General features: G+C 42.8%; 1 protein-coding gene across 1 annotated transcript in view; it reads right to left on the bottom strand.

Annotated features, from left to right (window-relative positions):
• The window catches only part of CPE (carboxypeptidase E), a 59531-nt gene extending 42568 nt beyond the window's left edge, over nucleotides 1-16963 (bottom strand). Inside the window, exon 1 of the mRNA XM_074589826.1 lies at nucleotides 16629-16963. Within this exon, the coding sequence (XP_074445927.1) occupies nucleotides 16629-16908 (280 nt within the window). The 5' untranslated portion in view covers nucleotides 16909-16963. The remainder of the gene's footprint in view (nucleotides 1-16628) is intronic.
• Between the last annotated feature and the right edge of the window lie 3052 nt (nucleotides 16964-20015).

Below are 20015 nucleotides of genomic sequence, written 5' to 3'. Positions count from 1 at the left end.
ATAAAATGTACACGTACACATCAATATACACATGCAATCATGTATGATTTTAACTGATTATAAGCTATTTCATGTTAATAATGGCTTATGAAGGCATACATAGCCCACCCTCTTGTCTCACATCCATAGTACTTAACAGTGTAGGTAATACATTAAAGTCTGGATCCCTTGACGTCACTGGCAAAGCTTCAGTGGACTTCATTGTGTGCAGAACTGAAACCCATATAGATTTTCATGACATTTAGTTTTGACTGCTTTACTGGAAGATGCATTCATCACTGCAAACCAGTTAATGGGAAAGCTGGAAGAAATAACCCTTGACATACATTTCTTGAAATGCACTCAATGGGCTTCTGATAAACTGTTTCAAAAATTAAACATGGTACCCAATTTGCCAGGTAAACACAAAGAGAAATTATGCTGCATTAATCTCAATGTTTTTTTACACAACAGAGAGTAACACAGGGGCAACCAAAGGGAAACTAACAGAAAAGGATGATGACCGCATTGAAATCAACCTATCCCTCACCTAAAGCAATCGGAGAGAAAAGTTTGATCCACACTTCTGTTGAGTCTGCTCATGAAAATCTCAAAAACCAAATCAGCATTTCTCTATAAAAATATTAATGGTGAAAATATCACAATATTTCATTCGCTTCCTTCCCCTCCTATAGACTAGGCAAGACCCTGTACACTTACTGCCTCTTGTACTCCCAGGCTCTTACTCTCAGTGGTTTCTGTTCAGACACTAACAGCAACGACAAATCCCAGTTTATCACAGACAGCAGCAACCACCAGCTGAACCACTGATGTCATTATTTGTCTATTCCTTTTATGTATCTAAATGTAAACATGATTTCCATCTCCGTTCAAAGTTTTGAAAGGGACATTTAATGACAGAGCTACAAATGGCACAGAAGGATCCTTGCCTGTGGTTTCTCCCTGGCATTTTTAATGTACATTTCCTTTTACAGCCACAGCTGCTTCAATTTTCCTGAGATTCTGCTGGAGATCCTCCTACAGAAAGGGCAAGTTCTGCTCTAAACCACAATGTTAAAAACAGATTGCTGACTAACGTGCCATGTTCTTGTTGTAAATTACAGCTACAGCTTCCCTCTAGATAGTATAATCTTGATACACGCTATAATGCAGCCTTAAGGCTGGAGAAAACTGAATGTCTACAGAATCTGCAGCAAAACCACATTTTCTGAAGTCTCTTCTGTTTCCTCCCCTGTTTTGCCTTTGCTGTATTTTGAGAGGCTGCTTTTAAAAGGCAACTGCAATGATAAAGAAAAAAAAAATGTGGAAAAAAAGAGATAGTGAAAAGAAAGGAGGAGGAAGAAAGGAAAGAGAAGAATGTTTTAAATGAATCCCTGTATGAAAAAAAAATATGCGGTTCACAGCCTTCCAGGATGCAATGAGCTTAAATTAGAACTGGGAGCTCATAAAGGTTTCAACCCACATTTTTTTATACCAGCAACAGGGTAAGGGCCATCTAACTCAATGTCCATGTAATTGATTTTAATAGAATAGTCTGTGAAGTGCTCCCAGATGACAGGCACCAGCAATAAGCAAACTGTAAGTTGTTCAGCTCTGGATGCTCACCTGTTCTTTGCAAAATACAGCTCTCTTCCTAACTCTGGTTAGGAGAATGATGCTCAAGGTCCTGACTCACACCAATCTACTTTATGCTGAAAAAAAACACGAGACCTGCGATATAGCAATTTAAAGTAAATATTGCCACAAAGCGAATAAGGAACTTATAGAAACACCATGCTCTACTCTAGCCAGTACTTACAGAGTGCACGAATACGAGCAGAAGACAATGCCTCATTGCCTCAATGTCATTAGAGAGGACACTAAAGAACCCTATGCAGGACCTGCAACAGGAGACTCTACCTCCTCCAGCCACGACAAATTCATATTTTTGGTTTAGACTATCCTAATCCCTTCAGGTCCTGAAACGAAAAATGGATTGGACTGCACTAATATCTCCAGTTTCTGTGGTGTTTGGGCAACACAGCCATCAAAGGATTCCCTCTCACAGATTCCTGCAAGCTATGCAAGCACTCTTGCTCCAGGGTCCCAGAGGGTGAACTGCGGGAGAAGCAGAACAAATACCTTTCTCAAAGTTGCAGAGGAAGTCAGAGATGTAGACGGGCACTAAATCTTTGTCAAGTCTTAGAATAATACCTAAGCACTCCAGAGTGACCTTATATAGTGATTTCAATGGGACTACTGGAATAGCACTGGAATGCCATGCAAAGGTGCAATTTACCTGGGATGAAGTTTACAAAGCATAAATCTAATAGCAGCTCTGTTTACATTTAAACTGAGCATTTCTGGAGCCTTTTATTGATTCTTTATACATTGATTTCGCCTTCTGATGAGTCAGCTGCTTCTAACTACAGTTTTCTGAAATTGCCCCCACAATATGGGATTATATTATATATATGGGAATATATATATATGGGATTAAAGTAACCCAGTCAATACAGAAAATGTATTGCTAAAATAGATTTATTGGATCTACAGATCTATGGCAATGGTACTGTGAGAAGAACTTGTCATTAGCCATTTATAGCTGCTTATATCAAATGCATATTTCCACATCATTAGTTTTCAAGGCTACCAGTAAAATACATGATAAATTGATCAGTGTTCATTCCACTTCACATTAACATTAAATTTAAAGAATTGGGTTGAACACTCCAGACAAAAAAGCCTAGTTGCAACTATTTCCATTTCAAACAATACAAGACATCAGACTTTGTAACTCAGTATCACATTAAGTAGCTCAAACACTATTCCAGATGGTATTGTTTCTCGATTTGATCCTCTTTCCTCACACCAAAATAACCTGTGAATAGTTTAATCAGCTGCAGTAGGCTCATTTAAGTGCTATGGAAATGCTGCAAGAATGGAAGTGGGATTGTTCAGCCTGGAGAAGAGAAGGGTCCCGGGATACCTTATAGTGGCCTTCCAGTACCTGAAGGGGGCCTACAAGAAAGTTGGGAAGGGACTGTTTGCAAGGGCATGTAGCGATAGGACAAGGGGCAATGGCTTTAAACTACAGCAGGGTAGGTTTAGATGAGACATTAGGAAGAAGTTCTTTACAATGAGGGTGGTGAGACACTGGAACAGGTTGCCCAGAGAGGTGGCGGAGGCCCCATCCCTGGAGACATTCAAGGCCAGGCTTGATGAGGCTCTGAGCAACCTGATCTAGTTGAAGATATCCCTGCTTACTGCAGGGGGGTTGGACTAGATGACCTTTAAAGGTCCCTTCCAAACCTAACAGATTCTATGATTCCATCCTTGGAAATGAACGAAATGAAGTTTAAAAAAAAAGTTCATTCCCAGACCATAAATATTGATATGTCGAATTTCAGTATCTGGAGGACTGAAACAAACCAAATAACGTGAAAGCATGAAGTAGCGTCTGGCCAAAATAGGCAGCTCCAGAAATTAAGCTTTTAAGTATAAATAATTTTCAAGAAAGTACAACTTCTGATTATAAAACTGGAAACCAACAATTATGGCTTTGCCTACATTGCTAAGGGCACCCAGGAGACCTCTTGTGCCATGTGGCGTTGGTGGCTTACACCCTCGCTCCTCAGGGCTGGTCCCTTCTGATCATCCCCGTGGTTGGACAAGGCTGCGATGGGCCCCACCAGCTGTCTTTAAGAAGTAATTACTTGTGGGTTTACCTAGTTCAAAGCGCCTGCAATCACGTGAGGGCTGTGTCACAGCCTCTCAGGCTGATTTTAATAGCAACACTATGAAAGCGTGTAGCATACCCTGGGTGTGTTGTGAGAGTGGGCAGATGTATGTGATGCTGCGAGACATGGCGAGGTAGCACTGGAAGACTGCTCAGGGATAAGGGCAGCAAACAGTGCTGCGGCGGTCCTCTCCATATCCCCGTGAGGTGGGTTTAGGGGTGAATTCATCCCCAAAACTGCACCCAAGCTTTTTCTCAGAGAGAACTGCATGACCAGCTTCAAGAAACACATCAGGGAGCAAACTGACTTGCAAACAAGCAACTGGGGCTTGAGAGTGGGCTGGGGAGATAAGTTATTTGGCTTTCTTCATGTGCCCTATATTCATTCTGACAGAGTTAAAACAGAACTAAGCTGTAAAAACATTAAGCATCAAATATAATAATTCTAAAGCTATTTAAAGGAGCTAGAAAATCCACAGCTATGTATTTCTTGGGTCTTGCATTTGAAGGGAAATTATGTGAAGAATTTCTTTTGGCATCAAAGTGGGAGTTCCGGAATAAAAGCCTTAAACCTAAAGATTTGTGAAATACATCCCAAGTCTTCATTTCATTTTATTATTGTGCTACAGAGTACACCACCAATATCCCATGAACTTCTGTGGACAAGTGTTACACAGCTGCAGAACGCCATGATGAACGCTCTTCATCGGTAACTTCAGAACATGGGTAACTTGAGAATGCAAAAATGCTTCCATTCCTATGCTTTCATAGCGTTTATCATCAAGATTTAACTTCAAATACTATTAAGTCTGTCCAGGAGAACAAAGCCTCCAGCTGCTGTTCCCCCCAGTCACTTTTCCTACGATGCTCAGCCGCAGACAAACCTCTACACGGGAATTCACGGGCTCAGACAGGAACGTTTTCTGGCTATTATTTGGTCACTCTTTAACCATCCATCTCTGTCTGGGGAAAAACTCTTGAGAATTATTAAGTATCATGATAATAACTATCAAAGAAAAAAAATAGTGAAAATTTATGAGCCTCTGAGGAATGTCAGCACTGTCATGTAAGCTCCTTTGGAAGATAACTCCCACTCCAGAGTGGTATTAAGAAAAGCAGATGAAGACTCACAGCTATAAATAGATCAAAGATAAGGTTTATCTTAGTCTCCACAAACTGTCCTTCTTATCAAATACTTTGCTACAAAATATGTTTTCAATGGTATATAGCCAAACTAACAGAAAATATTTCTTCTTGAAAGCATGGACTCTGAAATAACCTAGAGGGGCTCTGTTTGGTCAGACCTTATTTTGTTCATTTAACCCTACTTTTCCTTAATACACAATACGATGAGCAACATGATCTCCTGCTTGTTCAAGGCGGTGGAGCTGCAGCTCCCAAGCAGTTTCCCAGTCTACAGTGAAAAGGCTTATTTTTGAAAAGCGAAACATGGCTGCCTCCACATACACACCTGAAGAAACATGCAAAAGTGCACGTTTGGGCAGTGAATACTTTAAATGTGTGCTGACTGAGTATAAAACAAACTCCTGAAATTCCCCGTGCCGCTGCCCAAAGCCCCGCTTCATCTCTGTACGGGCTGTGACTTTTCAGAATACTTTTCGTGCACGAGGCAGCTTTCCAAAGGCCTCTTAACTCTTGTAACTCGTCTTACGACCACAAATCAAATCATGTTGGCCAACCCTTTCCGTAAGAGAACTGCACCTTTAAATACCACTAATGCCAGATGGTCTCAGCATATAAAGCAGCATGAGACAACATATTAATGCTACTCAAACAAGCAACTTGTGCTAGCAGCAGACCAATGAAATCAGTCTCAGGCTGCTAAGCCTCTCTGTCTCCATGGCAACATCTATTTCAGACATCTCTTCAATTTTCAAGTCAGATGAGCTTGTTGGCCCTTAAACTTCTCTATTCAGGGGGTCTTCTGTTCTCAGGTACTTTTTCACTTTGTACTGGCTACCTTTATAATACAGAACCTATTTATATCAGCTGCTCCATGGAGTATCAAGGAACACATGCTTCTCTGCTTCTGCTTATTTATAGATTTTTCCACTAAAGATTTGTACTATAAGACTTACACTAAAGATTTGTACTATATATTTCCACAATGGATTTGTTCCCCTAACTGTAACACATGGAAACCTTGCAATATAGATGTCTCTGTTGTGACTCTACCTACCATCACTGGAAGAAAAGGGAGAACTGATCCCTTCTTCATACTCCTCTGCTATCAAGGCAGATTTTTAAACAAACAGGAAAAAACGTTTATCTGCAGCTGGTAAACAGAGAGAGAAAATCTTGACTTCTCCTCACCATATGTCCATTAGTATAGCTGAGTCAGCACAAATATTGGGGCTATTTGCTACTAGGAAAAATCTGACAGGAAGCAAGTAGGAACCGCATCATAAAGGTAAATTAAACACTGAACCACATGCCATCTATCAAGCATATATATATATATATTGGGTATGTGGCATAGCCACATGATAATCTGCAGCATGGAAGACGAGAACCTAGGCACGTAGATGAGAGCCTGAGGCACAGGAGAGGATGTTCTTATCCAAAAAGACACAAACTACACAGCAGAGCCAGGATAGAAGCCAGACATCCTTCATCACAAGACCACTTTTCCTCTCAGTGAAACAACTTCCTACAACAACGTTTAAAGTTTAAACACGTGATAGCCCAGCTCCCAACCCCACAGCTTTTTTCTCCTCTCCACCCCAGTATGTGCTGGTGTCACCAAAAAGAAAGAAGAAATTTCATTCAGAAAAGCATAAACTTAGATCACTCATTCCTCATCTGCAGGCTATTACAGAATCAAAGCCACATTTAGGCCTCTTTTTTAAGAGCACACATGCAAGTTGGCTTGAGCATTAGAAATTAGAAGCCTCCTGCTTATAATGAAGATTCAGTTGTACAGCTCCCAGTGACTTCAGTTTGATCTGTTGGCGCTCAGCAGCTGGGCAAAAGGAGAAATTAACCCCCCATCTAGTTTATATCAGTTGAAAATCTGACATGGAGAGTCAGTTTACCATAGCCATAAAGCTCCCTTTGAAGTGATGATCTTTTACACATGTAAAAAGTTTATGTTTAGGTTGTAGACTCATCCTGATTTTGCTTGTAATTCTAAAACTGTGCTTTTATGCAATGAGCCAAAATACAGAACCAGCCAAAACTACAAAACCTTCAGTTTAGCATCAGAAAAAAAGGTTAATTTTGAATGATAAATGTGCAAGGACTACACCATTCATAACAGTGAAAGACAGCAATGTATAACTGAACGACAATCACACCGTGGGCTCCCTTTACTTTTGAGGGACACAAAAGTAAAAGGTCATTTATATGACACGTCTCGCAGCTAGAAAGCTCACACTTTCTCAATACCAAAAAAAAAAGTTTACTGGATCATTAGATTGGTGTACCAGCAAGGATGCCTTCGCCAAGAAAACAGCTCATTAAACCTTGCCCAGTCAGATGTCCCATCTGATCAAACAGTTCTTTCCAACCGGCTTTAAGGCAGAGCCACACCTAAAGGTAAGTATTCAAAATGGCACACGGCGGCTGTTCTCGCTGTAGGCAGGCCTCTGCAGCCAGAGCAGTATCTTACTTTCGTTGTAAATCAGGCAGCTCATGCCCCATGGTCGTCGACAGCTCCCCGCAAAGAATGACTATCTCAGATTGCTCCGTGGGACTTAATTTGTGAATAAACAAGATTGTCAGGTTTTGCTGATAATTCAATATGAACAACTACCAGGAAGCAGCTACTGGCTTACACAGTCATAAATGTCTCACTTCAGAAAAAGAATGAATTAAAAATAAGTCTTTACTGCCTTCAAACCTCTCTCTTACCTGACCATTGTTGCTACACAGGCACGTTTCTAATGTATGGCCTTGCATTGACCCAAACCCCTCTGACCAATCACCCTCTTACCTGCTGCTGTCATGGGAAGACATGCCCAGTGCTGATCCGGCCAACACAACATCCATGTGCTGCAAGAAACCTCCCTCCAAAGGGAAGGACACTACGGACCAAGACCACGCTTTTAGTCTAGTGCCTTCATCCCTAGCAGTGCCCCCGAAAGGAGCAAGTAAGGCGCCACAGGACAGCTATCATGTCATGGTAAATACCACCGTTTCCGTATAATATGGCAGAACCCTGATTCCAAAATCCCAAATCCCAGGAAGTCAAGCGGTTTTCTCCAGCACTGTTGTTCCACAGAGCTCCTCACCCACACAGCACCAGCTTCCAACCTTAAACCTGAGATAACGCATGCAGATCTACGGCAGCCCAAAGAGCTCAGATTGCTGTCACGCTGCAAAACAAATCTCCCTACCCCGCTACCATCTTACCTTTTAACTACAAAGACCCTTGGCGTCTTCGTTTAGCCTCAGCATAAAAGAAAGTAGGCTTCCAACTAACAATCTGATCCCACTGAACCCTGGCTTTTGATTTGCAACTTACTCTAAAATAAAGTATACGAAATATACTCCCTTTACTCTACTGCTCTCGATTCTACCCGTTATTTTAACTAACTGATCCAGAAGCCTTGAAGTACACACTGCAGTTTTCACTTTTCCTTCATTCCACAACATTTTAAGAGAATTCAGCTACAAACTTTCTTTCCGGTTTAATTCCCAACTCAATGGGAAAAAATAAGCAAGAGTATGTGGTAATACCCACATGAGACTTTTGTTTTAAAAGAAAACATAGACACAAAAAAAAAAAAAAATGTGAAATGACTTTTTCTTTTTTTTTTTTTTTTTTTAGAAGGAACATGAATTAAATAGGTATGAAGACCTAACAATATAAATTAATCTGCTGGGAAAAAAATCAGATAGGGTTTATAAATAGTATGTTTCACAAAGCAAGCGTATAAAGCACACCAAGGTACTTCAGATGATGACACACGAAAGCTGGGATTCATCAGGACTTAACCGTAAGCTCTTGCACACGTTCCTAAGTTAGAAGCCTGCCCAGTGTCGGCTCCTCTTATAGTCCGTGGAGAAAATGGATGTTTTCAGAGGGCACTGCAGCCCAGCCAAGAGGTCCACCTGCTAATCAGCAAAGAGAGATTATAGCATGTAGACTTCTGAGTCATGTACCATATTTGAAAACAAAAATTAAGTGGAATGAATACAGAATTAATTCTAAATTAGTTTTAAAACTAATAGCCTAGTAGTAACTTCATCCAACCAAAACTTCATGTTTATTAGAAAATAGGAAGACGAGTCTTGCAATTTTCACCCTCTGTGTAATTTAAAGGCTTGAGATATTGATCACTAAATTATAGAAAAATAGACAGCTTCTCCCAAATAAAGTAAATTAAGAATTAATATAATAGCAAAGTAATTTTTGGATAAATCACATGATTACAATTTACTGCCTTTAACAAAACGTCTCACAAAATCTTAGGAAATCACTGTGCTTCATATATTTCTCATCGATTCTCTGGAGTTTGCATTAATGTCACCATAATAAAACATCCCTTTAATGCCAACCAACGACAAAACAGGCTCACCTCCTGTTTTCATTGGAAACTGTTGAGGCATTCTGCGGATGTGGGAGGTGATGACAACTTTTGCCTTTAAAAGAAATTAAAGTAATCGACTCTCTGAAAGGGAGTGGGATTGTCAAAACCAGCCTGGGTCAGACCAACAAAGTCTGAATGCTCTGCATACTCAGACTAATTTTAAGCCTGACAAGCAAAACAACTGCCTTCTGTACAGCCATGTTTATTCTTAATGATCACAGCCCTTTTTACTACAGCTTAGTTGCCCTTTGTGTTATTCCAGCAAATAAAAGAGAAACTTTTGACATGCAGTAGCTGGGATCTAGAGCATTTTTGCAGGTAGCACCCAGCCTCTCTCAACCCTTTTTTAAATGGTCTAACAAAAAGGGAAGTCTTTGAATACCTCAGCCAGTGAAGCAATTTGGAGAAAGGGTATTGTATCTCTAGGAAATACTGCAGAGACTGGCTAGCAGTTAGCTGTCTAACCACGCTTACTGTGAATTTCCATTGACTTCAATGGGAACGTGAGCGGCATTAATGACTCGCTGCAAATGTGATCTAAAATGCGCTTCCGTCTCCTTGACTTTCACCAGTTTTCTGAGCACATCTTTCTCTTGGTATTCTACACCTCTGGTTTTAGCTGAACGTTAAAACTGAGATAGGAAGGTAGGATGAATTCAGAAATATTTTTTATTTAAGAAAGAAAAATCTATATTCAAAAAAAATGAGTGTTACCAAGTACATTCTAAAAAAAAAAAAAATAAATATTAAGTTATTCAAGGCTCTTAAAAATAAAACAGATGCTTTTAAGAAACTCGCTCAGCACATACAGCCAGCCACCTTGCTGCCAGCAAATCCTACAGCCCTCTCGAGACCTGCGCAACCTACAGAATCTGCAAAGGACACTGGACACGCCGCTCTGAACACAGGCAGCATTAAAATCGTGCTGCCAGAGACTACCCCAGCCCAAATCCTGGCTGGGAGACTCCAGGGGGACTACCCTAAGTGGCACTGTGGCCCGCAAAGGGATTTCACTGGAAAGTTAATTACAGCCTCTCAGTCTTCTGAAGAATGAGTGAAGTACAACCAGCCCCAGATTTGCACCCCCAGAAGGCGAGCCAGCAGCGCGTCCCCTGCGGCGTTTGATGGGAAAGCCAGAACGTCCTCACAAGCTCTGAAAGAAAAATCTGTTCCCTGATGCACAAAGGGAAGAAAAATCCAAATGCAGGCGGCTATGTGAATAATAGGTCCAACCGCGTTTTATGCCGCGTTTTCTTTGACACATCCCTGCGGAGACACCAGCAGCTGCCCTGCTCACGCTCTGGGTTGGGCGCTGCAGGCGCTCGCTGCCCCAAGAGCGGCTCACCTTTAAAGAGGATTGCAAACGTAAGCCGTGAGGGTAGGAGAGAAGCTGAGCCTCAGCTGACAGAAAAATGTGACAGCACGATGTGGCCAGCACAGCATCTCCCGTACTCCTCATACAAAGTGCTTTGCTTGTACCCACCCATTTACAGCCCCTACCTTTAAGCAAGACTCGGTGCACTCGCATTTAGCGGCGACCAGCCCCGTATCCCTCCCTTCAGAAAGGGAACGCTAAACAAGCGGCCATTGATAAAAACCGATGTTTGCTTAAACCTCAAGCATGCAAAAATTAGGTTTGCTCTCTAGTACCTAGAGTTAACAGTGAGCTCTTGCCGTCTTCAATTTGTGTTAATGCTCTGCAAAACTGGGAAATATTACCAGGGCCTATCAAAAGAGCTCACAAGATTTTCACTCGCCAGTTCCAAGCGCAAGGAAAAGAAGCTTTACAATATCAAGTGCAATTAGTTGTAAGTGATAAAATTAGAACGGGCACATCTGATGACGTCACTGTAGCCAAGAGACGAGTTACGTGTTCTCTAACGTCACCACTGCCAGAACTCCCTGCCGCCAGCCCGGGCGCTGCCTTTACCCATCTGAAGCAGGACAGCCCGCAAGACCCACGGGTGACACCGAGAAGTGGGTGTCCCCCCACTTCTCCTGGGCTACCCGGCTAAGGCCACGCAGCAGATTCCTGCCCACACCGGGCTGAAATCACGGCAGCCTCCCACACGCTTGGTTCTTCTTGCTGCTGCTGTTTTTCAAAGAGTAGCAATTGCTTGCGGTTCTCTGGAATGGCTGCAGAGTCATTTAAATCGCAATCATTTAAAAAAAGATACTAAAAAAAAACAGTCTTTTGTGCAACGGTGAAATACAAACATTACGAGCGATAATTATTTTTTTTTTCCTGTGAATTTGTAGGGTTTACTTATCGCAATTTCTTGTCACAGACAGTATTTGCTCACACGGCTGGTGCCACAGCTGAATGAGGGAGCACTTCAATGACAGAAGAAAACCCTTGGGTACGCTTTCTGTATTAGCGGGGAGATCTTGGATTTCCCCATTCATTAATATACAGGGGAGGCATGATTTTCACTTCCCTTTTAGTCATCCTTTAGTTATTTTGCAGGAGGAAATGGCTCCAAGCACTGCAAAGCTGGAGTGAGAGAAGCTGAGAGCCTGAAGTTGGGAGAGTTTTGGGGGGCCCAGTACAGGAATTGCAATCTGGGAAGCCAAGCAGCTTATTTAGGCTCAGTGCCAGCACTGACCCACCCAACCCATTTCCTCGCCGTGCCAAGAGGGGTCTTGGTTAAAGTGATGGGTCCCAGGATTAACGTAACTGAGTTGCACCTCATAAAATGGACTGAAGTCGCACCCGCGGGGTCCTGCACACGCCCCGAGTCACAACTGTGGTGCTCACCTCACACGCGGCGTGCTCCTGCCTCGCCGGCTCACCACATCTTGCTGTTGTTCGAAACCGGAAAGTCCACAGTATGCCATTTTATAGAGAATCAGATGTCTCGCTCAACTACCAATAAACCTCTTCCTTCTATTTGAAGTATTTGTAAAGATGCTTGTGGGAGGAAGGATGAACAATAGACCCATTAAAATTGAAAAAAACCTCTTCTAAATCAAATGCTGTTTTGAAAAAACATTAAATACTTTGTCTCCAAAATGACATTATTCTGATATTTTCGGGATTTCTGTTTGCTTTGCTTTAGCATGAACAATTTGACTTAAAAGTCACAAAAATTTGCACATAATTTTGTTGTCACAAAATCTGTATTTTCATCCATCCTCTCTCCCCTCCATTGGATGCAAAAGTAATTTTCAGATCCTGTAGCTGTCACACACATAACCAGTCAATTCGTAAGCCTCACTCTGAGGATTTCTTCACAAAACCAAACACTGAAAAATAACCACTATAAAATCTTAGCAATTTATTTTCAGAAAGTAGGAGGTGAGAGAAATTTTTACCTGCAATTTTTTCATGTAAAGAGAAAAAAAAAAAAACAACCTAGGAATCTTGAAAGTGTCAATATATTTCATTTTCAGGTTTGAAGTGAAGCGGTAATGGAGGGGACTGGTCTCGCACCCCCAAAATCAATGGTACAAATGAGTCAGAAGTGGCAGCATGCCTAAACAAGTGGCTGAACATTAACGGAGGAGGAACTGCTTTAGCCATTAATCAATTCTAAATATATTTCACTGCTGTTAAAGAATGCAATCTTGCGCCCCAAATGAGCTTAGTTATGGCAATAAAAAAAGCCTCAAGAGACCCATCCGTTGGGTGTTTGTTCAACAGAACATCAGATACCCAAAGCAAGAGCCCACTTCCTCTCTCAGGAGCAGTCAGTATTCTCCTGCACCTGAATTAAGGCAAAATGTTGTTTACTTTGTCCCAGAAAGAATCTCTGCTTTACTGTCAACTGTCCTCTGTGTTCCCTTGGTGCATCATCAACTTCCCACAATCTCTTTCTCCTCGCTTTATCTCACCTCGCCGTCTGCCATCTTCTATCAGCTTTCCCAGACTGTATTTTCTCACGTAATCAAAGCCCCTCCAAAAGGTTCTGGGTTCACACCACAACTTCTACACCTAACCACTGATGCGGTCTCATCCAAGTCTTCCTCTGCCTTAACTTTCTAGTCCCCATCAATTCAAAGGTTATCTGCATGGAACAGCAGCCTCAGTATAAACCTGTTTGTTAAAGTGCAAATATCTTCAGCTCTGGGTTTTGCTTCTCCTTATTCAAGGGCTTCCTTTCCATCAGCGACTGCAGGCTCCAATCTCCCATATGGGTATGGTGTTAGCCTAAAGAATCTGCTGCCACCAAAAAAAAAAAAATTGCAAAATATTAGAACAAACTCTGGCACAAACCAGAAGGGACACAGAGTGGTCTTCACAGAGTGGTAGAGCGGTCTTCAAGTTTGCAGAGAAGGCAGCACGTTCTCCGAGGATTTAACGTAGGATCAGAAACTTTAGGCAGCCTCACGCTTCCGGCATTCAGCACATCCCTGGGAATTGCTCCGTGAAGGCCATGCTCATCTTCCCAGTGACTAATCTGGGCTTCCAAGATTTGCCAAGACACTTTGTATGCTTATGCGAGAAACCAGACTGGCTCATACGGAGTCATTCTGGTTTCCAATGCAGTATCAGCACTTTAAAAAAAAAAAAACAGCCTCATAATGTATATTTACCCCAGCAAAAGATGAGGCCTCAATGATTCGTCCTAGTTACTTCATTCACTAAGGATTTGTTCCAGCTGCTTTGGAAGTCTAAAGCACTTTTCTAAAATTTTTGTGTTTCTCTCATGCATTTTTTTGAAATATTGCACATGTATTACAAAATTATTTTCAAAGTAGCTGATATTGTAAAATTAACATTGATTTATATGCTTACACACGGTCAAATGTATTCACACAAAGCTGCATGGCCACGCAATGCGCATGATTATGCCATGTATGCGCAGTATTTGATTTACTCAGTACAAAGCCTCTTCACTCAGTACAAAGAGTCTTTATTGATGGTCTGCTGACAGTTTCCTGATTTATTTTGTCAGCAACTTGCTCACTAAGTGAATACAAACATTTTTTTTTGTTTTCACAGCGGCTCACTAGATAATTCAGGTACCATCCCTGCATACTCACCAGGCTTCTAGAAGCATGAGCTCTCTACAGACCATAAACTTATAAGTCACACTGTGTATTTCATTTATACGTATACACACATATATATACATATATATTTTAAAATAAACCCTGTGACACTCAGGATATCTTGTAGAAACAGTTTATGTTCAGGACTAACAACTTCTTAACCTGTCATGAAAAAAGAAAAAATAACTACGTGCGTGGCTGTGAATCTATCACTTTTTAACAATAGATGATGATAAATCAGGTCCCGATCCTGCAAGCTGTAATCACACAGAATATCCTTATTCCTGTTGTCCTCCTGGGAATCAAGCGTGGATGCTCAGAGTGAGCGAGGGTCCCCCCTCAGGTAAGAGCTGCAGAATCAGCCTTGTATTTCCTGCCAAGGCCGGTACAAGGCTCCACTTCTTTTACTGCACAGCTTAAAAAAGCTCACATAGAAAAATAAACAGCGCTACCTTTTACTACACAGTAGAAGAAAGGGCACGTTACTAAGTAGAAAACACCTCAAATACAACCGTAGGTGCTTCGGCTCCTGAACAAAGAAGCAGGGATGTTACCAGTGCCTTTGCAATTATTTCAAGGAGCGCAGCCATAAGCAGGCATGGGCTCTGGCTGGTTGCCCTTCCTGAAAAGACCCTGAGTTTCTCTCATGCCCCACTGCAGACGGCGAAAGCTGCAGCAGCTCTCCGCTTTTTGAGAAATGCTCACTACCTCACAGAATGAAACCCAGGATTTAAAAAACAAAACAAAACAAAACAAAACAATGAATTTGTTCTGGTTCAAACCCTGGTTAATCCTCTGCAAAAAAAAAAAACAAACAGCATTTTCAGCATCCACCACTAAAGATTGCCAGGACTCATCACATTCCCTGACATGTGATTCAGACACTACAACATGTGGCATTTTCGTCTATAGGGCTGCCTTTGTGAGGGACTGAGCACATTCTAGGAAATGCTTGATGTTCACTGTGGCTTACTTGTGGACAGAATCCATAGGAAGTTTTCTTTTCTGTAGTTTGTTATCGCTCATTGATATACAGTTGGATTCTCTTTTGCTTGGGCTCAATGACAAACCCTTTCTCACATCACTGACACCAACAGGAGAAACAGCGTGTCTGTAGGAAGAGCCACGGCCCCATCTCGGACAGCACAAAGTGCTCTTTTTCTCCCCGTTTCAGCCGGCTTGGCAGAAGTGCCAAATAAATGAACTGTAGCGACTGTCCCCTGACAGTAAAGCAAAGTCATAATAATAATTGCATATCATTCTAGCATGCAAATTACATAGTGGCAATAGATTAATTCTGAGCTTCAGGATCACCCCTAATATCAAGATGACAACATACTACAAAGAAATTTTTCAAATTTCACTGCAATTCCTACATTTTTCATTTCAAGACAACGCTTTGCTACCTTGCCTTCCTCTTCCATCTTCCTTATGTCCAATATCCTATGACCTCTAAGTTTTATCAGTAGCCCTAGCGCAGTCGTTAAAAATGTAAGCCCCTCGAGGATACAAAGCGAGGTTATATTCAGATCATAAAGCAGAACATTAAGCACTAATTGTACAGAACAAATCCTGAGACCCACAGCAGCCGCATCTTCACCTAAAAATCACGGACTTCCAGACCTGCTCTGTAACCTACCAAGGGAAATGTGAAGACACGACTGCAGGTGGCTTATGGTTGGACCTCAGGTACTGAGCAGCTTTCAAGACTAAGCCTTTTCACATCTAGACCTAAGAGATACTATCAATTCTGCAACTGGAAACGATGAAAAATGCACACTCGTAGGCGTAAAACAAATGCACAGTGCCAATCACATCCCCTTCTATAAAAAAAGTCTCAGACCCCAGTTACACATAACCCCATATCCTCAGACGTCTGTGCGAATGCCCGCAGCGTGCCGCGGTGACAGGTTTCCGCAGGCAGCCTGGCCGTGTCGCGCAGCTCGCACGGGCATGTTCATACCCAACGCTTTCTCCCCGACCGTCTGGTTCGTGCCAGGGAGCCGGGAGGCCAGTGCCCTCCCGGGGAGGTCACCGCCTTCCCTGTCCGCACAGCTGCGCCAGGTGCTCGCCGGCAGAGCCCAGGGGCGCCCGTTCATTCCCCGCTACCGCCGCATCTCCTGGCGTTTCACTGCAATTTTATCGCGTTTCTGTATCCAACCGGGCGCCACATCCAACGGCGGCGACGTGAAGACGCTCAGCGCCGGTGCAGCCGCCCGCTGACAGCGACTACAGCGAATATTTTAGGGACAGCATCCGCCCGCTGCCGCCGCACCCCAGGCAGCAGCCCCGCTCCGCTCCGCCCCGCCTCCACCCGCCGCCAGGTGCGGGCACGGCCGCCGCCCGCCGCCCCCCTTTACCGGGCTCATGCTCGCCGGGGCGGTCGGAGACCTCGATGACCAGGAGCTCCCGGCCCTCGGCGCTGCGCCCCACCGTGTAGATCCTGCTGATGGCGGGGCACTGCAGCCAGACGGCCACCAGCGCCTCCCGCAGCTCGGCGTAGCGGTGGTACTCGAAGGAGATGCCCTCCTCGGCGCTCAGCCGCCGCCGCCGGCTGGCCGCCCCCGCCTCCGCCGGCTCCGCCGCCCGGCAGCCGGCGGCCAGCAGCCCGCACAGCGCCAGCAGCACCCGCACCGCCATCCCGCACGCCTGCCCGCGGCCCCGGCGGGAGGGAGGGAGGGATGAAGGGAGGGAGCGGGGGGCGGGCGGAGGGGCGGGGAGGGACCGGCCGCTCCGCCCGTCTCCGCGGAGGGCGGCGGGAGGAGCCAGAGCTCCCCGCGGAGGGCGGCGGTGGGTGCGCGGCCCGGCGGAAGGCGCTGAAGCTGCTGTCATCAGCCGGTCCCCGTGTCCAGAGGGAGAAAAGCGTTGGAAGAATCCCGGGGCGCGATTTCTGCATCGCTTTGTGTCACCTGTGTGGTGAAATACTTTCGTCCTGCACGGCGTTCGTGCAGTCCCACCGAGCTAATCCACTGGCAAAAACCTAAGGGAACAGATGATAGCTGCTCCGCGAAAGATTCAAACAGTATTGCTGCAGAATAATACAAACGTATTTGATTGGCCTCACGGGGAAAACTATGAACCATCATCTATAAGGTACCCCTGCTCATCATCTATAAGGTAGCTTTGCTGCATCACAGCAGGCAAAGGATAAAAAGCAAGACTTCCTTTCTGATACCGAGAATATTTAGAGAGCACATCCCATAATTGTCAATGTTCTGGTGAGGAACCATTCACAATATATCAATAAATCACAGTCTCAGATCACAGATTGCAGATACTACAGGACTTCTGAAGCATCTGTTTTTTCAAGCTGTTTTTATAGGCATAGGTGTTCAGACTACGTCAAAACAGTCTGGAAAGGACAACTGATAAAAGCAAAAGGCTAAATGCTAAAGAGCAACTTCCATATCAGGGTTTTTTTAATTATTATTAAAGGACACAAGGCTCACTGGAAAATTTTGAGAAGTTTGGAAACCACACATCCAGTTCCTCCCCCTACAAATAGAATTTTGTCCCCAGTAATTTAATACATGTTTTGCGCTGATCATCTAATCTAAAAGGGTGAGCCTGTGTAACATCCCCTTCCATCACCAACTTATACTGAATCAATTTATAGGAAGATTTGTTAATAATGCTTTGTGATCCTATGGATATTTTCCCAAATTATGGGTCATCCAGTTCCAACCAAGAAGAATGGAAATAATGTCTTTTGGGAGAACATCTTCATTGCAACTTGGTGATACACCAGCTCAGAAACTCATCCGGCACCTGAAACTCGGACCTGAAAATGCTACTATGTATAAATACTTAGATATCTATTTATCTGTGCATAAATACTTACATATCTATTTATCTGTATTCATCTATACTTTTCATCTTTCAGTGTCCTGACTGTCAGTCCTGGATTATTTGATGTGTGACCAAAGGTCAGCTCACCCAGACCTTACCATCTTTCAAAGCCAACTGGGTTCAGAAGCTTCTCCGCCCCGTTTAATTCCAGTTTTACAAGAGCACAACCATGAGCAAAGGCACCTTCAGAGCACTTCTTAGAGCCTGGAACTCTCCATTTTTACTGCTAGAAAACTTCAGAGACGGCTATCATATGATGTCACATTAGTTCTGGAGTTGTGACAATGCAAATGCAAACTTACTCCAAGCATTTTGTAAGACTGAGATGCGCAGAGACTCCCTGATAACGTTGTTTTCTCTTACAAAGATCACCGTTCTGATTTTGGGTTACAGAAGTGCCATCCCTCTGACTTCTCTCCACCCTAACAGCATGTACTGTATTATGAATTTGTTTATGACTTCACACTACTTTAGAAATGTGCTATCTGTGCAATGCTCTCAAAAATGAACGGCAAATAAAGGCAGCTGACCTAGCATTCAAAAGATTCACATTCTGTATCAGTTTGTTGGCTACATTCATCACAGGCTAAACATTCCTCGTTTTCTTCATCGCTTTCCCTTGCACTTTATACACAAAGCAAACAAATCTGCTGATGCTCCGATTTTAGACTTACAGTATCATTTTCTGGGAGAACTTTCTGAGCTGTCAAAAAAACCTTTGTGCATTGTAGCAACTCTCATTGGCTTCCCTTCCAATTTATTTTAGCAAAATACAATGTCACTAAAAGATACAAGTAGGCTCAAATATCATCTATTTCTTTTCATCTCTTCAAGCAGTGGATTATGATTCCACTACACAAAATTAGTCTCTCAACTAGATCCGAATGGATTTACATTAATTTCCATATTTATTAACCCCCTACCCCTAAAAGAAAATAAGAGAATGAGTACTTATAAAACCACATGCATGTACACATCTTGTGTAAAACAAGGCGGTTTATATACTACCAATTTTTTCATTTTAAGTTCACATGTACTGATTTCTTTTTAATAAGGGATCAAGAAGCAATGATTAGTTTCTCAGGCAGCTTAGGAGCATTCGCAGAACTGAGCAGGAGGAATAAATCGATGACTTCCTTTCTATCCAACCCCTCCTCCTATTTTCCATAGTTCAGAGATGATGACTGTCATCACAGGCAAAGGCCAAATTTCCTTGTAATATGGAAAAATGTTTTTCACTTGCCTTAGTCTCAGAGGAATACTCTAACGCCAAGGGCATTCCCAGGTTATGTGCATAACCAGGCTCCTGCGTATGGCCTCGTAAGCTAATAACACTAATTAGAGCGGGGAGCAGACCTCAAGTGCTCCCTGTCCAGAAAGTGTCGTGATCAGCAGATTTCAAACCTGGCTTTACCTCTCCCTTATGTCTGTATATGAAACGGAATAGTAGATTATATCTTACTAACAGACACAGCCTAAATAATTGGGTAATGGTGAAGAAAGCTTCATTGGCATTTACAAAAATGCTTATTTATAGACAAATATATATATATATACACAAACTTATATATAACATTCATACGTATTTACATATCACTTCATTCTTTTGTCCAAAACAACTTACTGAACGTGATTCAAATTTTCAAATACTTTTGACTTGCCTGACTCTGTCTTTTTCAGCAAATCATGATTCACTAGCAAGTATGTAATTAAATCTAAAAAAAAAAGAAGAAAAACCCCACCAAAACCAAAAAACCCTCACACTCACAGAGTTCTGCTTACAAGACTTGAGTAACTCTGCACTTTTTTAATTTGTGTGGCAAGAAAAGCAGGCTGAGGCGGCTATTTTCTTTTATAACCCTAAAAGGGAACCCTAAACCTGCGTCCACTAGGAACAA

The sequence above is a fragment of the Larus michahellis genome, chromosome 5, assembly GCF_964199755.1.
Source record: "Larus michahellis chromosome 5, bLarMic1.1, whole genome shotgun sequence".
Classification (NCBI taxonomy): Eukaryota; Metazoa; Chordata; class Aves; order Charadriiformes; family Laridae; genus Larus; species Larus michahellis.
Note: the sequence above shows the minus strand (reverse complement) of the source record. Positions and strands in the feature narration are given on the sequence as shown.